Source organism: Rhinolophus ferrumequinum, chromosome 9 (assembly GCF_004115265.2).
Source record: "Rhinolophus ferrumequinum isolate MPI-CBG mRhiFer1 chromosome 9, mRhiFer1_v1.p, whole genome shotgun sequence".
Taxonomy (NCBI): domain Eukaryota; kingdom Metazoa; phylum Chordata; class Mammalia; order Chiroptera; family Rhinolophidae; genus Rhinolophus; species Rhinolophus ferrumequinum.
This window is the reverse complement of record NC_046292.1, coordinates 19001900-19029877: the sequence shown is the minus strand read 5'-3', so window position 1 is coordinate 19029877 and position 27978 is coordinate 19001900. Positions and strand designations below refer to the sequence as shown.

At 40.0% G+C, this 27978-nt stretch overlaps 1 protein-coding gene across 2 annotated transcripts; it reads right to left on the bottom strand.

Annotated features, from left to right (window-relative positions):
- Window positions 1–783: 783 nt before the first annotated feature.
- On the bottom strand, window positions 784–23575 carry FAM76A (family with sequence similarity 76 member A). Of its 2 annotated transcripts, XM_033115423.1 has the most exons (10): window positions 23342–23575; window positions 22229–22293; window positions 20327–20381; window positions 19451–19603; window positions 15166–15323; window positions 10764–10850; window positions 10115–10246; window positions 6046–6181; window positions 3624–3725; window positions 784–3092 (listed from the first exon to the last, which is right to left on the bottom strand). In XM_033115423.1, exons 1-10 carry the CDS (start codon window positions 23420–23422, stop codon window positions 3006–3008), a joined length of 1056 nt encoding a protein of 351 aa, XP_032971314.1. In that variant the 5' UTR covers window positions 23423–23575; the 3' UTR covers window positions 784–3005. The 2 variants fall into 2 exon arrangements, with proteins under 2 accessions (XP_032971314.1, XP_032971315.1); XM_033115424.1 differs by lacking the exon at window positions 10115–10246.
- Window positions 23576–27978: the final 4403 nt, after the last annotated feature.

Sequence of the window (27978 nt, the reverse complement as noted above, 5' to 3'; positions counted from 1 at the left end):
ACCGTGTTTCCCTGAAAATAACACCTCACCGAAAAATAAGCCCTAGCATGATTTTTCAAGATGACATCCCCTGAACATAAGCCCTAATGCGTCTTTTGGAGCAAAAAAATAATATAAGACCCAGTCTTATTTTCAGAGAAACACGGTATCATGTTTGGGAGTTAGGATTTCAACAAACGAATTTTGGGGAACACACAAACATTCAGACCACAGCACCTACAAAATAAAACTTATCTTCTATTTGTTTAGAAATTATAAGTTGTCTTTGAGTCTACAGAGTAACTAGGATGTGACAATGACAATGTCTGTAAGGCACCTGTTACTAATTTAAAAACTTACTAGCACCAAGCTTTCAAATTAATACATTCCTCTCAGGATGACATCTCAAAAACCTTTCACTCATACCTTATTAAGATTCATCCTTTATTATATTTTGAATAATGATAACTATAAAATCAAGAAACAATGGTGTTGTCCAATACCCCACTAAGTGGAAGCCCCATGAGGACAGTAACTGTTGGTTTTCTTCACTGCTGTATCCTCATTGCCTAGCATAGTGCTTATAACAAAACAAGCACTTAAACTGCATAAGTAAAATCACAGAAAGAAAGAGTTTATTCTCTGAGGGACATACAATTCCCTCTTAGCACAGTTAAGCTTTTAATTTCTTAAGTCGACAAGCAAGACAAATTGACTGTTTTCTTGGCTTAAGGGGATATATGTTTTATTGGTGAACTAGCAGGAAATAAATGAAAAAAAGCACCAACAATTATACTTGAGTCAATATGAATTTTTATTAACACACATTTGTCAAAGTCTGTACAAACCAACACATTCCTGTGTTTTAAAATGTCCATTATTACAAACATACAAATAAACAAAAGGTGTTACCAAAAGTTAGCTACTCGATTTCATGATAAAACAGTGTCATGATTTTTAAAAACCAAAATTTCAAGACTGAGGTTTCTTTCTTCCCTTTTTAGAACTTGTGGAAAGTTAGAAAATGCATGGATTTGCTTTATATTAAATGCCAAGACCTTAAAAAAAGATTTAGTATAAAACTAAGTATGTGTTTTTTATAGTCACTCCAAATAACAGAATTTCTCAAGTCTTTAAAATTAAAAACAAAAACAAAAACCATGACTGTAACTTTTTTCACAATCTTTTCCCCAGTCAACATATATGCATCTGAAAAATATTATCTGACAGTTTGTCTTTACCTAAAAGCTTCTCATTCAAAAAGTTATAAAACTATTTAGCACTGCCCTTTCCCTTGCTTAGAAGGGAAAATTACATCCCCTACTAGAGTGATATAGAAGCAACATGGTCCATTGTTTCTGTTATCAGAAGGAAGCCACCCATTTCCACATCTCTGTCCCATTATGTGCATGGTTTCACTGGTGAGAATGCTATCACAACTTAGAAGCAGCTGCTTCTAGGAAATGCCTAGCAAGTTAAACTCACTGCTACAGTTCTGGTAGACCGAGATACAAATGTCATCTGCCCTCATGATTACCTCGAGTCCCCCCTGATGAATGATTCCCAGGTAGGTTTTACTGTTTCATGGCACACTACACAGCTCTAATTTCTTTCACAAACATCCCCCAGAGGACCTGAGAGTATGGCTAGAAATGTCAATTTATCCTCTGTCCTAGAAAACTAAATCCATGTGCCTATGGGTCAAGAAGGGAAAACAGGACACGAACAATTCTTGCAAAGGCCAAGCTGCTTCTGAGACGCACCTGTTTTCAACACATGTCTGTGAAAAGCAGGGAGTGTCCAGGCCGGGGTGGGTGAGGAGGAGTGGGAAAAAGGGACAGTGATATCATTTCTTCCCACCAGACTCTGAGTCCATACTTGAGCATGATCTGTAGTTCAAATATTAGCCCATTTTGAATCTGCTCATGTAAAAAATAAAAAAAGTTCTCTGACAATGGCCCAGTATGACAACTGATATAAGCAAGTAAAGGGTATTTTTTTTTAAAAAAGTGGCAGTGTGAGAATTTAAAATTAGTCACATAAAACCATCAGGAAAGGGGAGGGGAGGAAAGCGTCCAGTACAACCTGGACAACCTTTTTTTCTGCCCTTACTTATAAAGACAGACTGCTCAAGTCTTTGCTACCTCCCTTAAGTATCTTCTTAAATGCTCTTCCAAGAAACCCTCCAAAAGGCACTTTACTCCATACTTACACATTGAATTGTTTCACCTTAACAATCAGTTTTTAAGACTCCAAGGTAACATGAGAAAATTGATTCTTTTACCTTACTACCAAGGTAACAAGAAAGAAAATTGATTCTTTTACTAAAAGTGAGAATAGGACTTTTTTTTGTTGTTGTTAAAGAGGCATCACTTTTACAAGAACAAGCTAGGCTACCATTATTCCTTTATCAAGAAAGTTTCTTTTTTTAAAAAATAAATAAAACTCTGGCTATACATAGTACAAAGTTCATACATAATATACCTGGAAAAAAACCCAAGAGTATACCCTGAAGCAAAAGGTTTATTGGAGAGAGAAAGCCTCATCCATTGTACCAAGTCTTAACGTGGCAGTTTTCAAAGTTCAAAGGGTGGCAGTGATATGGAATTAATGCCGAACTATTTGCTCATGGGTATGGCAGGATGCAATGATGGACAAAAAAAAAAAATCATTCTGCACATAACACTGAGCAGTGACCACCACAGAAAAAAAAAAAGAGAGAGAGAAGAAGAAAATAGAGTACCAAGAGAGAGACAAAGCTAGTAGTACTAAGTAAAGGTAGGGGAAAGGGGAGAGAGGATTGGCAGTGTGAGAGAGCGAGAGAGCTTAAAACCCCTAACATTCAAGCATGCAGTCATAACACAGCACGAACCAGGTGTTTCCATTCAGCCCACTGCAATCACACAAGGATAACTGTAATAAAATAGAAATTTCTTAAGAAAGCTTGCACTTCCCAGGGACCAGCCAAGTCGCCAACCCTAACCCAGGAATCCATTAGCTGTTGCACGGAGCCTCCTTGTGGTCTCTCACGGAGAGGTGATAGCTCCTGTTTTCTCAGATTTCTTGCTCTTAGACAAGGCAGCTGCTTGCTTCAGGAGCTCTCTGTTTTTGGCCTTAAAATAAAAAAATAAAAAATAAATCAGTGCAAGAGGGATATTTTAATAGGATAGGATATGTTTTTCATGCAGATGTTAAGGCAGACAATATAGAGGGTCAGGAAGAGATGAACAAATTCCAGAGGTAGAAAACAACAGAAGACTCTAGGGCTAGGTTCAGGGGAAAGAAAATATTTGCTGGAGGGGAATCAGTGTACTTCTGTCTTTTGGGATCCACTGTTACAAAAGGCTGCTTTACCAACACAAACAAACCATGGAGTGCCTTAATCTACTGGATAAACAGAATTTATGATTCAGACATCTGGGATCACATTTGGTTTATCCAAAATCAAAAAAACACATTTATTAATTCGACTGTTTTTGAGGAGAAAATTTCAAAACACATCCAAGAGTAAAACAATAAAATACACCTATAATGTAGATTAGTGTGATCTGTCAATACTTTGAGAAAGAAGGTATATAAGAGATGACCACTTAAAATACAATCAGCTAAATACACATGCATTACCACACAAAATAAGCAGTCACCTGCAATTGTTCTGTGACTTCTTTGTGGGTTTTCTCCATTTGGTTCATTTTGGCTCTCATCTGAGATTCTTGGTACTGAAAATCAGCCTTCAACTCTGTGATCTGAGGGGAAAAAAGGCAGAGTGACCAGAAGAAATTTCTGTGCAAATGAAAAATATTTTGATACCAGAGAGCTAAATGGTCCCCGAAATTAATGAAATCCAGGCCTCTCCTGAAGATCTACACCTAAACCAAAGCCAGGGAATTCCAAATCCTATTTTTTCCAAAGATTTTCTGAAAATTACACAAAATCTGAAGTAGTATTTCTGATAATTAACCACTAGCAGGTTTTAACGATTTTATGTAAACCTCCTAATACGCACATCCAAATAAATCAGTGATTATAATGCCATTTGACTGATGTTTTGAGAGAAGCCATGAGAATAATAGTTGCTGCCATTTACTGAATTTTTACCCTGTTCCAGGCAAACATTAAGGCAAACATTTATTACTCCATTCAATACTATGATAACTCCGTGGGGGTAATATTATTCTTCCCATTTTATAAATGGGAAAAACAGGGCTTAGAAAGGGTTAAGTAACGGGGCCAACATCATATATATTAGCAAATGGCAGAGCTAGACTTCAAACCCCAGGCCTTCTTCTACTGACTATGCTATTCAAGGAGCACAGAGAAGAAATACTTAAATCAGAAAAATGAAGTGTGAGCTGAGTTTTAAGGTACAAGCAGCAACTGAAACATGAGGGAAAGAGAAGGGCACCCAAGCAAAAAGAACGGCCTGGGTACAGGCGGAGACTGCGAGAAAACACAGAGCTTGTTCACATGACTGATGAGCATGGAGAGTGGCAGGAGATGAGGCCAGACAGGCAGGCAGGACATGAAGGAGCCTGCATTCCAAGCCAAGGACTATGACTTTGATCCTGCAAGTTATAGGAACAATCTACCATTTGTCTCTGCTCCTTTTAAAATCCTAACTTTACAAAGCAGGAGAAACAAGTGTTCATTTTGTCTCTATTTTGCAAAAATCCTTGTATGTGCCATTCTGCTCTAGTGCATGAAGAAAATATACTTGAGTCCACTTTCATCTGATAATCATGTAGCAAAGTGGAAAGACTATTGGTCTCTTCCCATGAATCTCCACTTTACTGGAAGAAGGACGCACAGCACAGTAGAAAAAACAGTACGGTCAGAAAGACGTGAGTTATTCCTTTGTTCTGCCATTTACTAGTTGTGTGAATTGGGCATGTCACTTAATTTTCTTGGGTCCATTTTCTAATGTAAAATGAGGTAGAAATTAGACTGAAAGAAAGCATGTGACAGTTTTCAGGTTATAAATGTCTTTGTTAGCCATCGGAATGAATCACAGCATTCCAAACTTGGAACAAGAAAATATACAGCCTCGGGGAGAAAACAGCTAGTTGAAGAAGTTGAAAAACCCTAAGAGGAAAAATATTGGAGGCACTCTTCATCTATGAAATGATGAGGAAAATAATTCCTACCTCAAAGGGTGGTTATAAGAATATATGAATTAATACATTTAAAGCACTTTATTAGAATAGAATCAGGCACGTAGTAAGCATCCAATAGAAGTCAGCAACTAGTATTATCAGCATTATTAATATACTAAGGCAAAAATGAGATAGTCTCTAAGAACCTGAAAATAAATAACTAGACATGACTCAGAACAAGGATGTAAAAAGTTCCCTTAAAGAGGGAGGATGACTCAGACCAGAATAAGACTTTACTGAAGATATTAACGAGTTTAAAGAGTGGGTCATTCAGGAAGGGAGTTGTCAGCCATGGAAGCAAAGTGACACAAGAGTCATGAAGGAAGGCCTACCTGAACATGGTCCAGGGAGGAGGGAGACCTGGCCCACATATTTTGAGTATTACTGTCCCACAGACATGGCCATCCCAATAATAGAGATGCAGGCATCAGGTTCTCTTAGCCTGAGAGCATTAAAAATTCCAATTATGTAACTACCTTCTCTTGTCCCAACTCCATGCTCATTCAGCACTTTCTGATTACAACCTTCCAAGGAAGCTCACACTAAGAATAGTACTCAGCTATGTGCCCCACTGTGATTAAGAGGGAGCATTGTAGTTTTATACATCATCCCTGGAAGCTTGGTTATCATGAGTTCTCCCTGAGAAGTGGAAGCTCCCTCCAAATACTGAGAAAAATCAACTTTCTAAACCCACGTGACTGACGTGGATTCTTTACGGAAATACCATGCCATGAGTTATCTTGGCAGACAGCAAGCCTCTCCCCAGGATATCCCAACTTTGCCACTGCATCTCTCCCAAAGCATCCGTGGTGAGTACTCAACAAATATCAGTTAAACAGAGTTCACATCATGCCCTGTCCCACATATCTTACCCTCGCATCTTCTGGCCTGAGAGGCATTAACTAAACCTTACCTTCTTCTCTTTCTCTAAAATCATTTGATCCTTTTGATGCAGCATCTTCTTCAGAGTGGCTACTTCTTCCTTCAGTTGGGCAATGATGACAAAGTGGTCAGTGCCTGGTGAGTCCAGAGCTAGATCTGGGGAAAAGCTGAATGGAAAAAGGGAGAGGGAAAAAGAAATTGTAACTTGAATGGAAAAATTTGTTGTCTATCTGAGGACACATCATAGGCCACTCGACTACAAGCTCAAGGGCAGGAGTAACTATTTGAATTCCCAGCATTAAACTTAACAGGCAAGGTGGTCATCAGGTAACTATAGCAACCAAAGCCACAACCTGCAGCATCTTCTCTCACATTCAGGACTAATTTCATAAGAGCCAAGGATATTCTCTTTCAGGCTCACTGAAGATCCCCAGTTATTTATGTGTGACACAGTCATAATTTTTTTTATGATTAGATATTTCCCCTAAAATCTGGATTAATGATCAATTGTAAGCACATGCATTTTTCTTTAATGTTGGTCACAGAACTCATCTTTTGGTTCTTTTGTTTTCTGCCCCCAAGCACTGTATATGGTATAGCTGCTGAGAAGCTGCTACATTCCACCCCAGGAGTAGTCAGTCCTTCTTTAAAATGATAAAAAGATGATGAAATTAATAGGAAGCAAGTCAACTTCCCCCATGTAGTGGCCTACTGATTGCCACTTCCAGTATCAAGAATTCTGTGACAGTTAGGAAAGGAACAAAGAAGAGGCAAACTGCCGAGTCACATCATGACCTGGGTTTTCAACAGATCCCTCCCAGTTAACAGCACCTCATTTTGTTAGACTGCCAGGTGAACTTTGTCCTTTTAGTGGAGTCTCCTAACCAGGACCAGTTTGGGGGAATCTGTAACTCCCTGAAACTGTACATACAATTCTATGTACAACTGTATGTGCACAATGGGTTGTTTCTAGGGTGAGGAGCCACAGCTTGAACTGGTTGGTCAGAGGTGTCTTTGATCTAAAAGAAGTTAAAGACTCACTGCCAAGAGGTTCAAATCCTGCCTTTCTCTGGAGACTTCCCAAAGGAAACACTTTCCTTTTCCCAGGGCAACCTTTGAAGTAAAACCCAAACCTGTTTTTCCTAAGCAGACACTGGAATACTGATTCCCAACTCCCTGTATCAATATAGCAATAATTCTAGTTCGCCCTTGCTGTTGTTTCTTTCCTACATTTTAAACCACATCTAATAACCAGCATTTCTCTACACAGGTGGAAGCTCCAAATAACAAGCTGAACCATTGGACATACTTCCTCATAGTTACCAAGCCAAACATTTCTATGGCTAGAATGGGGAGACATAATCCGTTGATAAGAATATTGCCCCTCAGTCTATATGAAGCATATGAGAAGAATGTCAGAAGAATGGATCAATGCTTTCATAACTGATGAACATGCAGAATTACTGGGTAACAAAGACTAAATGCAAAACAATAAAATAAGGCATGCAGGAGGAAATATTGACAGGCCCCATCACAGTCTCCACTAGTTTTAATACCTGCCAAAGGACTGTCTTCCCTCAACCCAAAAGAATCTGTTTAAACCCATTAATAGAGTGACGAATGAAATAGAGAGTAATGGGCTAGTATAAACAACTTGTTGTTGTCCCGAAAGCTCCTAAAGCTCTGCTCTACCTATTTCTTGAAAGACGGAGGAATCTTCCCATACCAATAAAGTGTTGATAAAACAGGTTGTGTCTATCCTGTGTTAGGGCCTGGCCCTCCTAACTCTCTAATTTCTGATTAATAAGAACTGATGGGAATCAAAATGAAAGATGGTAGGTTAGCAAGGCAGAAAATCAGATCCAGTCTCTTTCCACATACCTCCAATGACAGGGAACTCGCTACTTCTCCAGGAAGTTTCTTGCCTTTTTCAAAAGCTTTTAATATAAGAACAATCTTCCCTGGGTTGAGCCCAAAACTGCCTCCCTGTCATTCCTACCCATTGGTCCTGGGTCTGTCCTCAAACGCCACACAGAGTACGTCTAATCTTTCAGGTATATTTCAGATGGAGAATAAACTAAAACTACAAGAAAAAGAATGTCTTTTAGAAACAAGAAACCACAAGGTGTATCTGGGTGTCACCCATCGTTGAGAATGCTTAATTGCCAAGAGAAAATAAACAAATGTGATCAAAAAGCAGCTGGTGTATTTTCTCAGGGAAAGAAAGCTAGAAATAACTCAGATTTTCCTCAAATTGAAGTTTCTGTTATAATTTCAACAAACTAGAAAATATAAGGAGACTGAATTCTACAGGATCTTAAAAGGAAGGAAGAAGAGGTGTTTTTTAAGTATAAAACCATTAGAGAAACGGTTTTATAAAACAAACAAAACCCTAAAGTAATTAAAGTAATGTATAATGTATTGTCTCTGTACAATATGAAAAGGCTAATGATTAAAGAAGAAAAGGAGAAAAAAATACTCAAATATGCCTCAATATTTTTAAAAAAGGAGAATGTGATAGCATAGAAAGGTCAATGGATGTCAGACAGCAACCTACAGAAGACACGAGGCAGTAAAAAAAATGAAAGAATAGGAACATAAATTTAAAACTATATGGACTATTTCAAAAGTGGGGCCAGGAAAGTGGGTTGTGATTAATTAAAAACTGGGAGGCAACTACAGTAGACTGGTAATATTTGATACAGAATTAAATTCAAGATAGATATTCGTAAAAGAGTTTTGGTTTGTATGATATTAAAAAAGGACTGTCAAAAAAACAAAGCCTTGATAGAATGTTTTCAAAATGAAGGAAAAGCAAGAAAAAAACATAAAGGGGGCAGCCAGTTAGCTCAGTTGGTTAGAGCGCAATGCTCGTAACACCTGGGTTGCTGGTTCGATCCCCACATGGGCCACTGTGAGCTGCGCCCTCCACAACTAGATTGAAACAACTACTTGACTTTGAGCTGACAGGTCCTGGAAAAACACACTTAAGATAAATAAAAGTTTAAAAAAGAAAAAAAAAACATATAAAGTAAAAAAGAAAAGGGTCAATGTAATTTACCTTGTGTTATGAACTTTTAAAGAAAGAAATGCAAACAAGAGGAACAGATTGTTAGATTACTAACGCAGGAACTTTCAAATGGAACTTGTAGGATGTATGAAAATAATGTGTGTGGCAGCAGAAAAATTTTCAAAATTTTCCAAAGTTATTAGGGTAAACTATTTTTAAAAATAAGTATGTAACATTTCAAGAAGAAAAATGATCTTTTAAGATCTTTTCCGGAGGATATTATGAAAGACCATGTACCTAAGTCTTAAGGATCAGTATCCTACCTGAGGAAAACAATCACTGCTGGTGACCAGATGCAAGAAAACACTCTGAACAGAAAGCTTTAAGTTTTTCGCTTGGTGTATCCATAGCAATGGATAGCAAGAATAGTGGCAGTATCTCAAGAACAAAATAAGCTAAAAGAAGGCAAACTTTAAGGACTGGTTGTTTAAACTAAAGGATATGAATGAACTTTTTCCAGGTCATTCAAATGCAGCCTGGGTCATAAGTGAACACAAAACAGAAATGATGAACCTAAAGGCTGTGGGTCTTGGCTTAGGCCTTTACAAAGGCAGGGCATTCAGAAAGGTTCACTCCTTGAAGTAGTTTTGCAGGATCATGAACCTGGCAGAGGTGATGGGACAATCTGTGCCACAACTACTTTCTTTGGAATGGCCAGACTAGTTGCTCAGAGAATGGTAAAACTGACGGGAAAGAAGGGCTTTATGGTTCTTTTCCCTATGTAATCTGAATATCTAAGTTAAGCATTTCCAGGAGGTTCAATTAATGAAGTTTAAAATCAGTGATACTAATAGTTAAAAAGACACCCTGCAGGGTCTGAAATCAAGTTGATGAAGAAGGTAACAGGAAAGTTAAACTTCACAGATGCTTTGTACTTCCCTAAATAAACAAAATTTAGCCCTGTTAAGCTTATATGCTGGTCTGCTCCCAAATGCACCACTAGCTAGGAGGGAGAACTGAGATTGGGGGGAGTTTTCAGAATGGAAATGATTGCAAGGATTTTAGGGAAGAGTGTATCAGGTGGTCTCACTTCAGGATGCTGGTCCCTGGAGGAACAAAAAAATGGTTGGCCCCAAGACTCTGTTGGGAAGCAATCCACTGCACCAACATGGACGGGACACTCCGGGTATTAGGACAAAGCAGCTCGTAAGAGGAAGCATTGCTGAGAAGGAGAGATGAAAGGAATAAAAATATGCATTTAGACAGGCTTAAAATGAAACAAAAATATTTAAATGCACTCATTCTCTCCTGATCCAGTGTCTGCACTGGGCTATCTGTCTGCAGACTAAGAAAGCATGGATCATCCCTCAGACTGAGCAATACTGCCTTAACTCCAACTTGCCTCTCTTCTGCCTGTCAAGACTGAATCCTACAATGCCTGGAGGAGGCTTTAAGCACAGATCACAATGAAAACCATCCAGCTGCTGACTTCTTAGAATTAGTGTGGAGAGTTATTTGTGGACTAAAGAATTTGATTGCTATTAAATCCAATTATATGTTCTTGTCTTTTAATGACAAGATTTAATTTATAAAAAAAAATCACTACTGCTTATTTAAGAGATACCAGTAGCTAGTGTAGTGCCCCTAAGAGGTTCACTGACAACCATAGACTAGCTCCAAGGCACACCCTAAAATATATTCCTGTTTCAGGAACTGTGTATGCATTTCAAATGGCTCACCTGTCTCCATTGGTTGTGACTGACTCAAACTTGGATTTTTTCTTTGGAATTTCATTTTGAATCGAAGACGTAGAAAGTGTTTTCTGGCTTTTAATGGCAAAAGTAGAAAGACACACATTAGAAATCAAAGATTAACAAAACATCACAATGAAAATGTCAAATGAGACCAACGCAATATGATAGCTCTTCTATGCAAGAGCTATTTATTCTTGATTATTAAAATCCAAGGTGGGGCCCGGTGGCTCAGGCGGTTGGAGCTCCATGCTCCTAATGCCGAAGGCTGCCGGTTCAATTCCCACATGGGCCAGTGGGCTCTCAACCACAAGGTTGCCGGTTTGATTCCTCGATTCCCACAAGGGATGGTGGGCTGCACCCCCTGCAACTAACAAGGGCAACTGGACCTGGAGCTGAGCTGCGCCCTCCACAACTAAGACTGAAAGGACAACAACTTGACTTGGAAAAAGACCTGGAAGTACACACTGTTCCCCAATAAAGTCCTGTTCCCCTTCCCCAATAAAATCTTTAAAAAAACAAAAACAAAAACAAAAATCCACCAAGGTGCTGATTTCATAGGTCCTGGATACATCAATGGCTCATTTCCACAGGACCCCAAAATTCTTAGTCTTAATTAAATATTATCTGCCTTATTAATAACTATGAGAACAGAGTTAATAAAACTTCAATAAGAAGTATAATCTATCTTACAGTTTAAATAGTACTTTTACAATGTTTCACATGCATCTTATAAATGTATGAGGTATACACAAGGTATTGTTTCTACTTTACAGAAATTGAGGCTTCTTCAACGTTAACTGACCTACCCAAGGATATACAGCTAGTTAATAGTAAAGCTGGAACTAGATACCAGTTGACATATTTGAACTCCTAGTCCCGTTCTTCTTCACTATATCTCTGTGAATCTACTGGGGTCAGAGTCCTACAACAACACTAAAAATCACTTTTAGCCCTAATAAGTTGATCCTGTGAAACTGGTATGCAATCCTTTCACTTTAATGAATACCCAATTGAGAAGCCCAAAGGATGCTTCAGACCCTTTCTTACTTGACCTCTTTTCAATATTCGATACCACTGACCATGCCATCCTTCCTCTTCCCAGCTTTACTGAGGAATAATTGACAAATAAAATTGTATATATGTAAAGGATACAATATGATGTTTTGATACACACACACACACACACACACACACACACACACACTATGGAATGATCACCAAGATCAAGATAATTAACACATCCATAACCTCACAGTTAACTTTTTTTTTAATGGTGAAAATGCTTAAGATTACTCTCAGCAGTTTTCAAGTATATAATATCGTACTAATTAAAGTTACTCTGTTGTATATTAGATACTCAGAACTAATTCTTCTTATAATTGAAAGTTTGTACCCTTTGGCCTATATCTCCTCATTTCCCCCTCCCATAGCTCCTGGAAACCACCATTCTATTTTATGAAATCAGCTTTTTAAAACATATCCCACATAGGGGAGCATTTTCTCAATCCGTTGAGATTTTGCTTCTCAGCAACTGTCGTCAGTTTGGCTCAAATAAACTCTTATAAGCTTAAATAAATAAATAAATAAAAATTAAAAATATCCCACATAAAAGTGATACCATGTAGTATTTGTCTTTCTCTGACTCATTTCCCTTAGGATGATATTCTCCAGGTTCATCCATGCTGTCACAAGTGGCAGGATTTCCTTCCTTTTTATGGCTGAATAATATTCCATTGTGTATATGTACCACAATTTCTTTATCCATTCATCTATCAGAGAATATTTAGGTATGTTAGCTACTGTGAATGATGCTGCAGTGAACGTTGGAGTGCAGGTATCTTTTGAGATACTGATTTCATTTCCTTTGGATATATACCCAAAAGTGATTGCTGGTTCATAGGGTAGTTCTATTTTTAATTTTTTGAGGAACCACCATAGTGTTTTTCACAATGGCTGTACCAATTTACATTCCCACTAACAGTATATAAGGGTGTCCTTTTCTCTACAACCTGGCCAACATTTCGTTATCTCTTGTCTTTTTGATATAGCCATCCTAACAGATGTGAGGTGATAGCTCATTGTGGTTTTGATTTGCATTTCCCTGATGGTTAGGGATGTTTAGCACCTTTTCATGTGTCTATTGGCCATTTGTATGTCTTCTTTGGAAAAATGTCTATTCAGGTCCCTTTATGCATTTTTAATTGGATTATTTACCTTTTTCCTTTTTGCTATTGAGTTGAATGAGTTCTTTATGTATTTTTGATATTAACATTTTGTCAGATATATGGTTTGCAAACACTCATTCCATCCTTCTTGAGCGCTTCTTGAATTCTGTTCTCAGCCATCAGCCTGAGTTATATCATCTAAGAGCAGAGCTTTAACAACTACCTGTCATAGTGGTTGGAAAAAGTGTTCACCAGGTCACTACATCTACATCAAAATCACCTGGGATGTTTATAAAACAATGCAGATTCCTGCGCTCTATCCTAAGTCTCACTAAATTATAAACTCTGGAGTAGGGCTACAGAAATCTGCATTTTTAATTAATCTTTATTCCCACTGACTCTTATGTGCTATCAATGGCCCATGTTCAAAACTCTCCTGAGTTCTAGGGTAGGCGCCCATTAAATAACAATTCTTGGTGCTTCAACCTCAACTTTTCAAAACTGAACTTCTCTTTTCTCCTTCCTATATTCTCTCTAAGTTAAGGATCTAGCTATTCATCCAAGTAAGAAACCTGAGAATTATCCTTTTCTCACCCAGCTTCTGCCCACCTATCTGTTCATCAAATTATCTAATTCTCCCTCGGAAGCATCTTCCTGAATCTGTCTCTTTGATCTTTGGTGTCACTGCCTCAGGTTGGTTCTCGTAGTAACATCTCTACCTGGACTCTTATTTAAAAAAAGATTCCTAACTAGGCCCCGTCTCTTTTTCCTCCAGTGCATTTTCCACAATAATCATAGTTAATTTTTTTTACAGACCCCAGGATCAAGCTCATGCTCCTTACCAGGTCTGCAGGATACCTTTTCCTCCCACTCCCTAGCTCCCAACCATAAGCTCCAGCAACATAAAAGGACTTGCAATTCCCCAGAGTTCCGCAAGGTCTCATGCCCTCCATGCCTTTGTAAATGCTATTCCCAGCCTAGGATGCCTCTGCCCAGTCCTGAGCTGATGACTCCATTCATCCTAAGATCCAGCTGCAACACCAGCGCTTCTCCAAGACTTCCTTTCCTGACTTCCTAAGGCAGTTAATTATTACTGCCTCTCATGCCTGTATCTTGATGTTTTCACTGCAGAATTAACATTTCCACATTTCCATCGAATTAGACTGCAATGATTTGATTACAGGCCTGCCTTCCCTACCAGACTGCATACTCTCGGTGAGCAGCATGATGCTTTTATTTATGTCTGCACTCCTAGCAGAGTCCGTGGCCCATGAGAGCACTTAATAATGTTTGCTAGATGTACAAAGTCATAATGGTAATAATAACAAAGAGTAACCAAAATATATTGAATGCTTCCTGTATGTCAGTTATAAAACTAATCACTATGCATGTACTACAGAGGGTGCCAAAAAAATGTATACACATTTTATGAACAGAAAACTTTATTAAAATGGTAATACTCAATATATACCGATAACAAAAAATGAATAAAAGTCACGTTTGACTTCTGCAATTACAAGAGGTGCTCAGAGTGGTTACCATCAGCGTCCAGACACTTCTGATGACGGCGAACTACCACTTGAGCACTGTTGACCAAAGTGTCCACTTGTCTACATTTTTTTGGCACCCCCGGTATATAATTTACCTTCACAACTCCATGAGCTCATACTACTATTTCCCTCATTTTACAGATGAAAAAACTTACCCTCGATCCCATAGAGAGAACCTGGCAAAGGCAGGATTCAATCCAGAGCCAGAACTCTCAACAACACTATAGATACTCTGAAAGGAAGCTTAGGACAACAATGAAAGGACATTGTTTTGACTAGATGCCACTAGGACTAACCTGGAACATCTATCAACCTCCTTGCCAAATATGCATAAAAAAGCTACATCCCTCAGAAAGTAAAATGTCCAATCTTTCAGGGAGACAAACCACTCAAAGGATGAGGAGAACATTACATGTGAAAGTGGAGCTAAGTTCCACAAACTTTTCAGACACAATACAAACCAAGTCAGGATATTCTGACCCCTTATGGGAGTGTCTCTCTGGCCCCTGGAAAATACATGAATTATAAAATATGACGAAGGAGATTCCTGCTATAGGCTAGTAACTAAAGAGAATAGAAAAATTCATACAAAATGGCATCTATGGCTAATTGCGTGAGCATGGCATCTAACCTACCAGCACCTCTATCCTATCTTATTCATTTGGGGGTTACCTGTTATAATGGCTGCCACCACTCAGTCGACTGTACTGCTCCTTCTCCTGGTGGCTGGTACGGGAAGAGCTGCTCAGGTGCTTCCTATGCTCTTTGGTCTTCTGAAGGACCCGTTTGTATGAAAGTGTGCACAGCCAGCACAGCAATTTCCCATCTACCTGAAAGACAGGAGACAAAGATAAAGAAGAGGGAATCTAGTACACGGGTACCACAGAACATCGGTACTAGACGCTAGAACCTCTGGGCTAAGTCCAGCTCTGTCACTTACAAGTTGTGTGAACTTATATAAGTTGCTGGAGCTCTCTCAGGCTCAATTTCTCTGTCTGTGAAATGCAGGATAACAGTACTTATTTCAGAGAGCTGTTGCAAGGATTTAGTGACATAATGCAGGTAAAAGCATGGTGCCAGACACAGAAAAGCTGCTTCATAAATATAAGCTACTAATTTTATGCATCCTTTTGTTTGGTTTTTCTTCACCTTAACAAACACAGACTGGAGTAAAGTTCCCACAAGGGTTTCAAGACATAAATATCTCCATGGTGCTTGTTAAGGAAAATTCAGCACAGAGAAAACAGAAGACAAAATATAAAATTTATACTTCAATTTTAATACCTTATAAATGGCTTACAAAATGATATGCTGGATATCTTTTCTCAGACAGAATGTCCCCAGAAAAAGACCAATGGGCAAGTAGTTTCCAGGGCCCCAGTACCTGGAGGTGGCCTACCATGGCACTTTCAATTAGAAAAAAATTGATCCCTTTGGGCAGAAGTAGCCGTGTACCAGGAGCAGACCACAGGGCTAGGAAAGCAGAAGAGGGCTTCCAAAACCCTCTGTGAAGCTGGGGTGCTTCTGTGCAGCACCCAGGTTGCAAAACTATTTGTGAGGCAGCCTAGTGCAGGTGATGAAGGAGAAGAGCTGGCTGGAATTACTCAGGGTGGGGAGGAATGTGCTGGTATTCTATGGACCTTCTATTTTCATGTCTTATTCCTGAAATTAGATCTTGTGCCCCATCTTGAACATGAGTAGGCCATATCATCATGCATGTAAAGTATTTTTATCTTGTTAACAAAAAACTCTTTGCACCCTCCCTCTCCAACCCATTAGCAAGTCCATTAGTCTGAATTTATGCACTGCTTTCCGACTCCACTGCTTCCATCCAAGGAAAGCTATTCTTTTATCTCACAACTTCAAGAGCCACCCAAGTGAGCTCCCTAATTCTGCTCTTGACTCTTATAAACCATTTCCACCTACCTGCCAAAGAGAGCTTCTTAAATGTAAATCTGATTATAGCTCGCCTCGCCTTAAAACACAATGGTTTCTCATCCTATTGAGTATAACATCCAAACTTTTTACCATGGCCTGTGTTGACCTAAATGTAACTCCTACCTGCCTCTAGAACCTTATTCCCTTTCTCTTTCCCTTGTTCACCTTACCTTCTGTTCTTCTCATGTGCCAAGCTCACCCTTGCCTCAGGGTATTTTCATAGCTGGTCCCTATCCATGGAATCTTTGTCCACCAGAGATGCCATGGCTGCTATCCTCTCATCATTCTAGTTTCAGCTCAAAAGTAAATTAGCCTCCCCAGCCACTCACTACCATATACTCTATTTCTTTATAGCCCTTACATCTAAAATTTGTGTTTATTTCCTTGTTTGTTCTCACCCATCTCTGTCTCATACACATGAATATAAGCTCTGTGAGCGTAAAGTCTTTTCTATTTAGTCCATTGGTCTATTTCCAATACCTCGAACTGTGTCTGATACATGATAAGCATTTAATTACTTGTTAATAAACATATAAATGAATTTTGAAACCAAACTTCAATCTGGTTCATTTCATGGTTATGGGATATAGCCTGAAGGCCTGATTTTAAAACACTTTGGAAGAACTTGCTCAGGAAAGAACTTTCCCTGAAGAAGGGTTTGAACAAGGCAACTTCACTGAAAGACAGCCAGCACTGAACTTAAAAATAGAACACCAAACCACAGGACACTTTATTTCAGATCTCTCCTTTAAAAATAAACTTTAAAAATATAAAATTACCCTCTGAAAATTAAAGTATCATAAAGAAATCTATCATGTACCAGATTCCTTTCCAAGGGCTTTACACCTAACAACTCAATCGTCATAACAATGAGGTCTGATCAGCCTTATTTATAGATAAGGAAACTAAAGCAATGATAGGTTAACTTGCCCAGAGTCACAGAACCAAGATTTCAACCCAGGCATTCTGAGTCCAGATCACCCACCTTCAATTCCTAAGCTGAGCCCTCCTGAAGTTTATGAACACGTGACTGAGGATGTCTAAAAATATCCAAACTCTTAAAGTAGGACTGTAACTAAGAAAGTAGAAACTTAATGAATTCTAGTGTAATCCAATTAATAATAAATAGGTACCATTAATTGAGTTATATTACGTGCTAGGCTCAAAATTAAGGGTTTTATATACCTATTTCAATTAAATCTCCCTATGTCCTTGTGAACTAGCTACTGTTATTGCCAGTGGAAAGATGATGAAATTGATGTATTAGGGGAGTAACTTGCCCAGGACCATTCAGCGAGCACAGGTCTGGGGGACTGCAAAATGCTTATGCTCCAACTATTATTATATGCTACTTCCTGATTACTAATTCAGCTTCTACAGTATCTTAATTCAGGGAAGAGGTATCCTGGTTGGCAGGCAGGAGTATTTTAGTCACTGGAAAGTTATATCCTCCCATTGTAAATTAATGAATTTGGTTAGCAAGAGTCAGCTCTTGAGAGCCTAAGCATCTCGGAAAAGCACCTCTGGACACTGAAAAAGAGTTTCCATACTAAATTTTTTCATTCAAAAAATATTATTAAAGAGAATAGATTGGTGGTTGCCAGAGGTGGGAGGTAGGCAAAATGGGTAAAGACAAAAAACTTTCAGTTACGAAATAAGTCATGGAGATGTAATATACAGCATAGTGATTACAGTTGATAATATTGTATTGCATATTTGAAAATTGCTGAGAGAGTAGATCTTAGAAGTTCTCATCACAAGGAGAAAAATTCTGTAACTGTGTATGGTGATGACTGTTACCTAGACTAACTGTGATCATTCTGCAGTATATACAAATATCAAATCATTACATGATAACCGGAAACTAATATAAAGTTGTATGTCAATTATACCTCAATAAAAAATATATAAACCAATCAGTTCAGTCACTTTTAAAAAAGTAGAAAATGAGAACCATAATTTTTCTCAATAAAATAACAATAAACTGGAAGATAATTTCAGATTAATATTTTGGCCATGTCATATAAGACAATTAAAAGGGAGAGGAGATAATTTTCAACAAAGTATGACTCTTATTAATTAAATATACATATATTTACATATATAGAGGGGCGGGGAGAGAACAAACCTAATGTGCGCCAGACTGCTGGAAATATAGCAGAAAACAAATGGACAAAGAGCTCACATTCTAGTGGAGGCAGACAAACATGTAAGCAAATAAACAAGACAATTTCTCATAACGTTACATGCTACGAAGACAATAAAATAATAATATGAGAAAGAGTGACTGAGGGAGTTAGTAAAAGGTTTCTGTGAGGAGATGGCATCTGAGCTGAGACGTGACACGAGAAACCAGTTAAGACACTCTAGAAAAGGGTGTATGGGGAAAAACACAGCCAGTGCGAAGATGGGAATGAGACTGGCAGTTCCGCAGGACTGAAAGGTGGCTAGTGTGGCTGGAACAAGGTAAGAGGTGGGGAGTATGATGGCAAATGAGACTGAGTCAGATATTGGCCATGTGGGCCATGGAAGGAGTTTGGGTTTTATTCTAAGTGCAACTGGAACCCACTGGAGGGCTTTAAAAAGAACAAATCTAAAGTATTTTGATTCCACCAAGGTACCATCATTTCACCCTTTATGCCATCTTCATGCGACCTTCAACTTCAATCAAACAGAAATATTTAAAGAGTCAGACAGGAAAACTAACAATACTGTTCTATCTTGCTTAAGTCACAATCTCTCTTTTACAGAGTTCTGCACAATTATGCCAATCACCACTTCATTTATGTGGGCTATTTATCACTACAATTCAGATTCTCATGAAATACTAACTCATGAGGTGTTAGATATATTGGTCCATATTTGATAAATGAAGAAAACAAAGGCTGAATATCTTCGTCAAGGTCATTAACAGATCTAGAAAAGGAGGTGAGAAATCTTTCTCTGTTATATGTCTTTTTAACACAATTGGCCCACTTTAATTTCTGAAAGGAAAAAAAATAAAAACACAGAGATTTACCTTCTTTCTGTCATCTTTCCTGTCAAATGCACACTGCTGCTTGCACTGTTCACAAGAATATGGTGGTCCATACTTCTTCTCTGAATTTGTGCAGCGCTGGCATTTGTTGCCAATAAATGCTGCAATTATATTGCAATACTGACAAGGTTTGGGCTTAAAAAGAAAAAAAGGGTCAAGTGAGTATATTATAAAATACCGATGCCTTTTGAAAGCAATGATTCCTATTACACAATCCACTAGTCATGGTAAAAATGTATTCCCAACATCATAAATTTCCTTTTACATTGATCAAGTGAAGCCCAATTCCTAACACTATTTAAAGTGTTTTTATGTGGAAGACTACTGATTTTAAAATAAATAAATGAACAAATAACAAAAACCTATTAGTGTATATGCTGTGACTTCTGTGAGAAATTCAATAGAACCAGCTCTCTGAAGAAACCAGCAAGTGCTTCCAAATTTCTGAAAAGGCCTCTTTGCCATTATCAGTGTATAAACATGTTGGGAGAAGTGCCTGCAAGGACATAGCAGGCACTAACACTGAGAGAAAAAAAATCATTCATCAGAATGAATAGTCAACTGTTATCAAACAAAGAGGTTAAGTCATAGGATCCATCTTTCTCCTCCTCTTTCCATACTGGATACCGAAGCCTCTCAGGAAAATTATAATCACAATCCTGACACAGTGATTATAAACTCAATACTAAGCGCTAGCTAAGTTCGAAAACTCAAACACTAGATACATTTTTATGATCAAGTAATTACATATAACTAGTTCTTCTAATAAAAATATGGTAATTACATTAACAGTCCACAGAATGTAAGGTTCCAAGAGACCTGAGCATTCACTGTTAGGTACAGAGAAATCCTACTTACCGTTCCATACAACTGTACATTCTGAGCACATTTCTTGCATATTGTATTGGTTTTACTGTTAAGAAAGAAAAAAGACACAGGCTTTTATAAGAAAAAAGTTGTTTCACTTAGAATATCTGAATAGTGAGTCCTCCTTAAGCCCAAAGAATTTGCTCATTGCTAAGTGCCAAGGTGAAATATGGTCTGGACACTTGGTTAACTGAAGGTTGAGTATCTGGCCAATAGCTCTTTTATTATTTTGTGGTTATTAATTTTATTAGCTCAGATAAAAATGAGGCTTTGGTTTAAAATAGTGAGTTATTTCTGATTATAACATCTCCAAGTATCACTAAGTAAAATTATTAGATATAGAGAGGACCCTCAAAAGAATATTATGTTAGACTGAAATGGACTAGCAGAAAAGAAATTAATTCTCCTCAACTTAGATGAATAGCTGAGAAATTTGAGGCAAAGATTAAGTATATGAGTTTGGAATATAAACAAATTCAGAGATTCTATCCATGTTGACCTTTCTCCATTTATGTTCTCCTCTGTAGGTAAAAGTATATGAAATATCCAGATGTGGGGACATAGATGCCATGACCAATATTTGTAATTTCCCTAAGAGCCAAGCACTGACAGAAATAAAAATGTATTTTGCCTTGTGAAGATCCAGAGGTCATAATATTACCTAAATGCCTGAACTGATAAACTGCCTTGGGGAAAAACATCATCTTCAAACAAAGTCTAACCTTTCATAAACGGAGGTACAAACAAATGCTTGATATGTAAAAATAGTTCAAACAATATTCTGGAGCTAGAATAAAAATCACACAAAAATCCAGCCTATTCACTATTTTGTGATTGTTTTACCATACAATTCCTATGAAAGTGACCATAAAGTTAAAACAGACAAAAGAAAAACCTCAAAGTAGAAAACATTTAAATTAAAATGAGATATTCAAACAAAGTATTTTCCAGGGCAACATTCCAACATTTTTAAAAAGGCAGTGCAAGAAGTGAAGTACATTCATTGACCTCTAGAAAGATTAGCATCAGTGATTCTGTGATGCTGAACATTTTAGTTTATACTTAGATTACTGAATACACAGAAATAATCCTGACAGCTTAGAAAACATGCAAAGGAAAAATATTTCCATGATCCAACTTGAATTAATTTTTAAGTATTGTGTGAATTAAGGGTCAAATTTCATATCTCACCCTCAAGAATTATTTCAAGACGGATCCTAAACCTAAATGTAAAAGCTAAAACAGAAAGCTTCTGTAGTATATACTGTATGTTTCCATGGGGGAGCTAGCAAATAGATCCCCACCATGCTTAAGGCACTATCTATGACCTTAAAAGTTGAACTTACTATACCAATAAACCACTTTGCTGCTATAGAAAAGTCACCCAAAGATGTGTTCATTCACACCTAAGTGTTTTTCACACTTTGCAAAATGAGATTCACACAAGGCAAAGGTAAAGGCAAGTAAGTTTCAAATTTGACCAGGACTAACAAACCCTTTATCAGGATTGTCACATTTCCAAAAGTATGTTCTTTTGGGTTATAAATTCTTCAAGCTCTGTATATAAGCATACTGAAACATACGGCTCATGTTTTACTACTGTGGTTTCTTTGTATCATAAAGATCATAACCACAATATAAAATGACCAAGAATCTGGAAAAAAATTAACTTCAAAAATTTAAGCCATAAATACATAACTAGGGAACAATGTGTATTTTACACCTGTCAATGTGTTACAATAAAAAAACTACAGAACCTGTGTATAATACAATTGACTACAGATATGTATAACAATGCAACTGATTACAGATCTATACATTGAAATTCAACCGATTACAGAGTTTAAAAGAAAAAAAATCCTATTAACTTCTTTCATGGTCAATGAACTGTACCTCTCCTGCTGGTACTCAGTCCTACAGTAGGTGCACTTCACAACAGGGTGTGCAATTCGACATTCCTGAAATGAAATGAGGATATAATTTTTAAAGGCAGTAGAAAATGTTAATAGCCTTCAGTACCCAATAGACCTGGGTATTATTCCCAGCATAGCCACTGTGCTTAAGTGCGTCACTTAACCTTTTTTTTCCCTCCATAATATTGGCATCACTGCCCTGAATTGATGTGGGAGTTAAGTCAGAATTTACATGGGACTACATTGTAGTCATAAATTGTAAAACAAAGGTATGAATGAATAAGCCTCAGAAGTCCTGTCTTCTAGTCCAGTTGTGCCACTGCCACTCGGTGACTTTTGAGCAGGTCCACTTGTGAAATGAAGTCCTGGATTAAAAATCATTATTGCTTGCATATATATAACACATATATGAAGGCTGGTTTGATGACTTTTAACTGCCGCCTCACACAGCTCTTGTATTCACTTAAACTGGCAAAGCAGGATGAAGCAATCTAAACGAAAAAGAGAACTTGGACCATCAGGGGTAAAAACTGATCAACAGCTGGTTAGGACGAGGACATAAGGGCACCAACTGGACGCTGGAAAACCATTCTTTTGCTTCGTGCTCTTGATTGCGGGGCTTTTCTCCACCTCCAACTCTAAGACTGGCTGCAAAGTGTCTATGAGGCGCCCGAGTTCGAGACACCCCTCCCAGGCAGCACCCAACTCTAGAATTCAATCCCAGGAGGGGCAAGGGGGTCCCTCAGTTTGCAACCACGTAGACCCCGGCGACAGGGAAACCAGCCCAAGGACCTCTCGCGCGGCTGATCGGGGCCAGCAGGGGACCTGTTGTCCCCTCCCCCGACTTCACAGGGTCCGAGAACAATCCCACGCGGTTGCTAAGCACCCGGACAAGCCGGCCGCCGGGGCCTGGACGGGGTCCGGGACTCCCCAACATAACGCGCCAGCCCCCAGCGGGGCGGGTGCGGTTCCTCAGCGAGGAGAGCCTGCCACGCCCTACCCGAGGGGCCCCGCCGGGCATCACAGCAAAACAGGGGGCTCCGGGCCGCGCCTCCAGAGTCCCAGTTCCCGGCCGCCGCCCCAGCCCGCGCACCTTGCACAGCTGCTGCCCCTGAGACAGCGCCTCGAAGGGGAAGCGCTGGTGGCACTTGGTGCAGGCGTAGAGCGCCGCCATGTCCGGCCCGGGCCGTGCTCGCTGCCCCGCCGGCCCGGCCCGCCGCTTTATCTGACAGTCTGAAGCACAACCTGGTGGCCGCGGCGGTGGCAGCGGCAGCGGCAGGCTGCGGGCTGCGGGATGCAGCAAGCGGGCGGGTCGGCGGGTGCGGCCGGACCAGGGCGGGCGCGGCGGCGCTGAACGCCCGTTCACTGGTTCATTCTGACGTCCATCAAACACAAAGGGGCCGAACACGGAGCTTCTGATGACTCTGATTCGATCTGGACCGGCGTACGCCACTTCTGACGCGCGCGGCCTCGCTTATGTAAAGCGCAGTCACGCGGGGGCGCTGCTGGGAGGGACATTCTCCCGCTCCGACCTCGGAAGCGCCTAGACTCCTCCTACTTCGCTCTTTGTTCCCGCCCTCGCTCCGCCTCTCCCCGGCCGCGGTCGCAAACGCGTCTCTCGCGATACCTCCTCGGAGTTGTGATGTTTTTGGTTGCCATGGAACTGCCCTCTGGGAGCGGAAGGGGCGCGGTTGGGCGGAATGTAGCGCATTGTTGAACTAGAACTCTGACACCACCCGGAGATTGAAGAACGTGGGGGCTTATGAGAGAATCCTTCCACCGTCGGCGCGGGAGGGGCTCGCACAGCCCTATCACTCGAGGGATAAGGGGAAACCATGAGAGGCAGCTTAGAGGATGCCCTCTCTGTCTGAGACCCAGAAAGAATGGGGAATTCTAGGGTCGTGGACCTCCGGAGACAAAGGAGGAAGTCCCAGAGAGCACCCCTATGCTGAGGAAGAGGGATGCTAGAGTGATGAGAGGGAGAGAAGACGAATACTAAGGCGAGGCCCTCCACCCATAAGAATCCTCTTGCCCAGGAGGACCTCTTAGCGTGGGATGCTGTTGGACTGAGGTCCGCTTCCTACTTTGTGTTCTCCAGTTGCACCCTCAGCTTCTCTAGAAAACGACAGCCTGGGGTTTCCTGACGGCCTGCCAAGCCTCCTAAAGGCAAGCCACACCCTCCTGGCTACTCTGCCTCTCTTCAGCTCCCAGCTTGGTGCTTATAGGGGCTGCCAGAGGAGTTAAGGAATTTATTGTTCTTGAGGCTTCGGCAAAGCTTCCTGTAGGGCTGACCTTCCCAAGTCCCTGTCAACCGCCTGTACATAATAGCTGCAGTTTTACTTCAACGTGCATTTTTTACAATTGAGTGCGCACTTAACAGCTTCTAGATCCCTATCCTGACAAAATTGACTCTCTTTAAAACCCAAATCCAGCCCCCTCCCTCCTTGTGGGTTTGCCCAAAGATGTGTATTAATCAAAGGGTGAGGCTCTGGAGTCAGAAAATTAAGGTTCAAAATCACTGCTCCACATTTACTCGCTATGTGACCTTGGACTTCATCACTGAACTGCTCAGAGCCTCACTTTCCTCATTGTACAATTGGGTCGTTATGAGGATCAAAAACAGTACATGGAGGGTAAAGGGTTCTACTTTGAAGTGATGGAAATGTTTTGGAACTAGATAGAGGTGGTGGTTGCACAACACGGTGAATGTACTAACTGCCACTGAATTGTTCACTTTAAAATGGTTAACTTTATGTTATGTGGATTTCACCTCAAATTATTGGGGGGAAAAAGGATATAGGCTTGGGAGTCAGACTGCCTAGCTTTGAGTCCCAGCTCTATCCCTTAAAATCTCCATGACTTTTGTCTTGGTGTAGAATTAACGCCTGGTCATTCACAGAATATAAAAGAATTTACGGGACTCTACAAGAGTATCCAGATAAAAGATTTATTGAAAGTCAAAAAGAGAGAGAGAGAATTCTGTTTGGAACTGGCAGTTTTGCCAGGATAGTCTGAGAGGGAAAGCTGTGGAGACAGAGGGGTAAGAGAGGGATACTGACAAATGAAGTTTAGCCAGGGTAGAGTCCAATGGGGACAGCTGAGCTGATGAGAAGGGGTGCTGGGGTTTTACATTTTTCCATGCAGGATGTAGGATGCTTGTCATCTTGCAGGGGGGGATGCCCTTACAATAGTCTTCTCCTGGGAATTGTCCTGTTCCCATCTATGATGGATGTCAGCTTGCAGGGGGTTGCTGTTGCGATTGGGAATTGTTCTGTTCTCACTTATGATGGATGTAAGGTGCTTGTCAGCTTGCAGGTGCAGTGCTAGCCAGGGGAGTCACAGCCAAGCAGTTCCACAAGCTCTCTCCTGTTAACTCTTTGCCTGTCCCATCCTGCCAGCTCACAAGCCTGCTCCCATTAACTCTTTGTCTCATCAACTTTGAGCACATTAAAAACAAACAAAATAAACAAGAAACAAGACATGGAACTTGGTACACTAGATAAACGTTCGTTATTAGAAGAAACTATTTCTTTTAGGGAGTTGCTGGTGCCCTGGATCATGTAAACACAGCCTCCCTTCTACTCACATACACTGGAGTATGGGCCTCTCTATGTTCCTACTGCCTCCAGTTCTGATCTCCACTGTATTACTTACCAGTTTTACAATCGCCTAGTTACATGTTTTTCATCCATCAGACTATGGCATTATGGAGTGGAAGGACCATATCTGGGTCATTCTCTGTGTCCTCTCACGAGCTCCCCCAACCTTCTTCAGTCTGGGGTGGAAATAGAGAATTCATTTGCTAATTAATCCATTATTTCAACAAATCTATACTGAGTATTTACTTTGTGCCAAACTCTAGCTTAGGCACTGGGGGTGCACTGGTGTGTGAAACAGATGTGATCCCTGCCTTGGTGAAGCCAACAGCCTAGTGGCAAAGACCAAGAGCAAGCACTATGAATGAAAAGACATGCCACAGGAACAGAGAACACTGTTCAGGAGAGGGAGAGGGTAGAGGGAGTCAAAACCAAGAGTTTTGTTTTTGACATATTAAGTTCTAGATGCCTATGGGACATCCAAGGAGAGACATTATGTAGGCAGTGGGCTCTAGACTGTGTATCTCTTACAGGAGAGGTCTAAGATGAAGTAGAGTTTGGGAGAAACAATCAGCATATATGTGGTGTTTAATGCCCTAGACTGGATGCTATTACCTTGGAAGCCCATCAAGGGAGGAGAGCAGTGCCCCCTCCCGAGTCAAAAGGAAGTCCAACAGTTAGAGCTCTTGTCAGGAGGAGATGCCTGCAAAGGAGCCAAGAACAAGAGAGTACAGAGAGGAGAGAATGGTTTCACAGGGGCCAAGAGAAGAGCAGGAGACATTAGTCAACAGTGTCATCAGCTACTGGGAGACTAAAGTGAGGGCAGTGACTGATGTTTCCTGAACTGACTTGAACATGCACTTATGTTTGCTGAATGTTTGCCGTGTCAAAATATGTCCCTTCTTCCCTTATCTAGTCTTCCTCCACGTGTCTTTGGTAACAGCAGTTGGGTGTGCCACTGAAGGAGCAATAGAAGATAATATTTCAGGCAGTATTGTTCATAGTAGCAAAAGAAGAGGGGGGAAAAGTAAATAACTATTGACAGAATAATGGATGAATACACTGTGCGGTGCTCATGGTATCATGGAAGTCCAGAGAGGGGACACAGCCTCAACTGGGTCAGCTCTCCCAGCCTGTCATTGCTTGCCTCCGATTCACAATCTTCAGAAAATCTTCATGTAAAGGAGGATGGTGGAAGTCCAGGGTGGAAGAGGGGGTGTTGATCAAAATTATAACTGGCTTCTATTGCAGGTATGAATTGTTGGCCTGCAAACTCAAAAACAAAACTTAAAAAAAACTGAATCTTTTTTAATAAAATTAATCAATTTCCCAGCTTTATTGAGATATATTTGACATGTAACTGAATTTAATTTCTATGTTATTTATTCAATAAATATGCACTGAACATCTAGTAATTATCAGGCACAGTGCTAGCCCTTGGAAGTAACTTCAACAAGTATGACCAGGTTCCTATTTTTCTGGAGCTTCCATTCCCCGGGAGGGGGAGAAAGGTGATAGATAATGCAAGTAAAGAAATGTATAATATAATTTCAGGTGATGCTAAGATAAAACTTCAGGTGATGCTCAGATCAAAAAAATGAAGCAGGGAAAAGGGACAGAGAATAATAGGAGAGGCTCTATTTTAGATAGAAGGGTCTCAGAAGATTTCCCTGAGGAGGTGGTTTATGAGCAGGCACCTGAAGGAAGTGAAAACCGTCAACTATGTGAAGATCTGGAGAAAGTATTTCAGATGGAGGGAAAAGTGAGTGTAAAGGGCCTGAGGCTAGAAGAGCTGCGTATATATCAGTCACAATAGACTACTGTGGATGGCCCAGAGAAGTGAAAGGGAGAGTGGTAGGATATAGGTTACAGAGGCAGCTGGCAGCCAAATCCTCTAGGGCTTTATGGGGCATTAAGGAGTTTGGATTTTGTTCTTAGGGTAATGGGAAGTCATTGGGGGGTTTTGAGATGGAGAGTGTTGGGATCTAATTCATGTTTTAAAAGATCCGTCTGGCTGTTGTATGGAAAATAATGAGATGGGAATGGAAAGGAGGAGACCAGTTAGATGGCCAGAGGTGATGGTGACTGGGATTAGGGAGAAAAAGATGAAAAAAAAGCAGAGATGGTGAAAAGT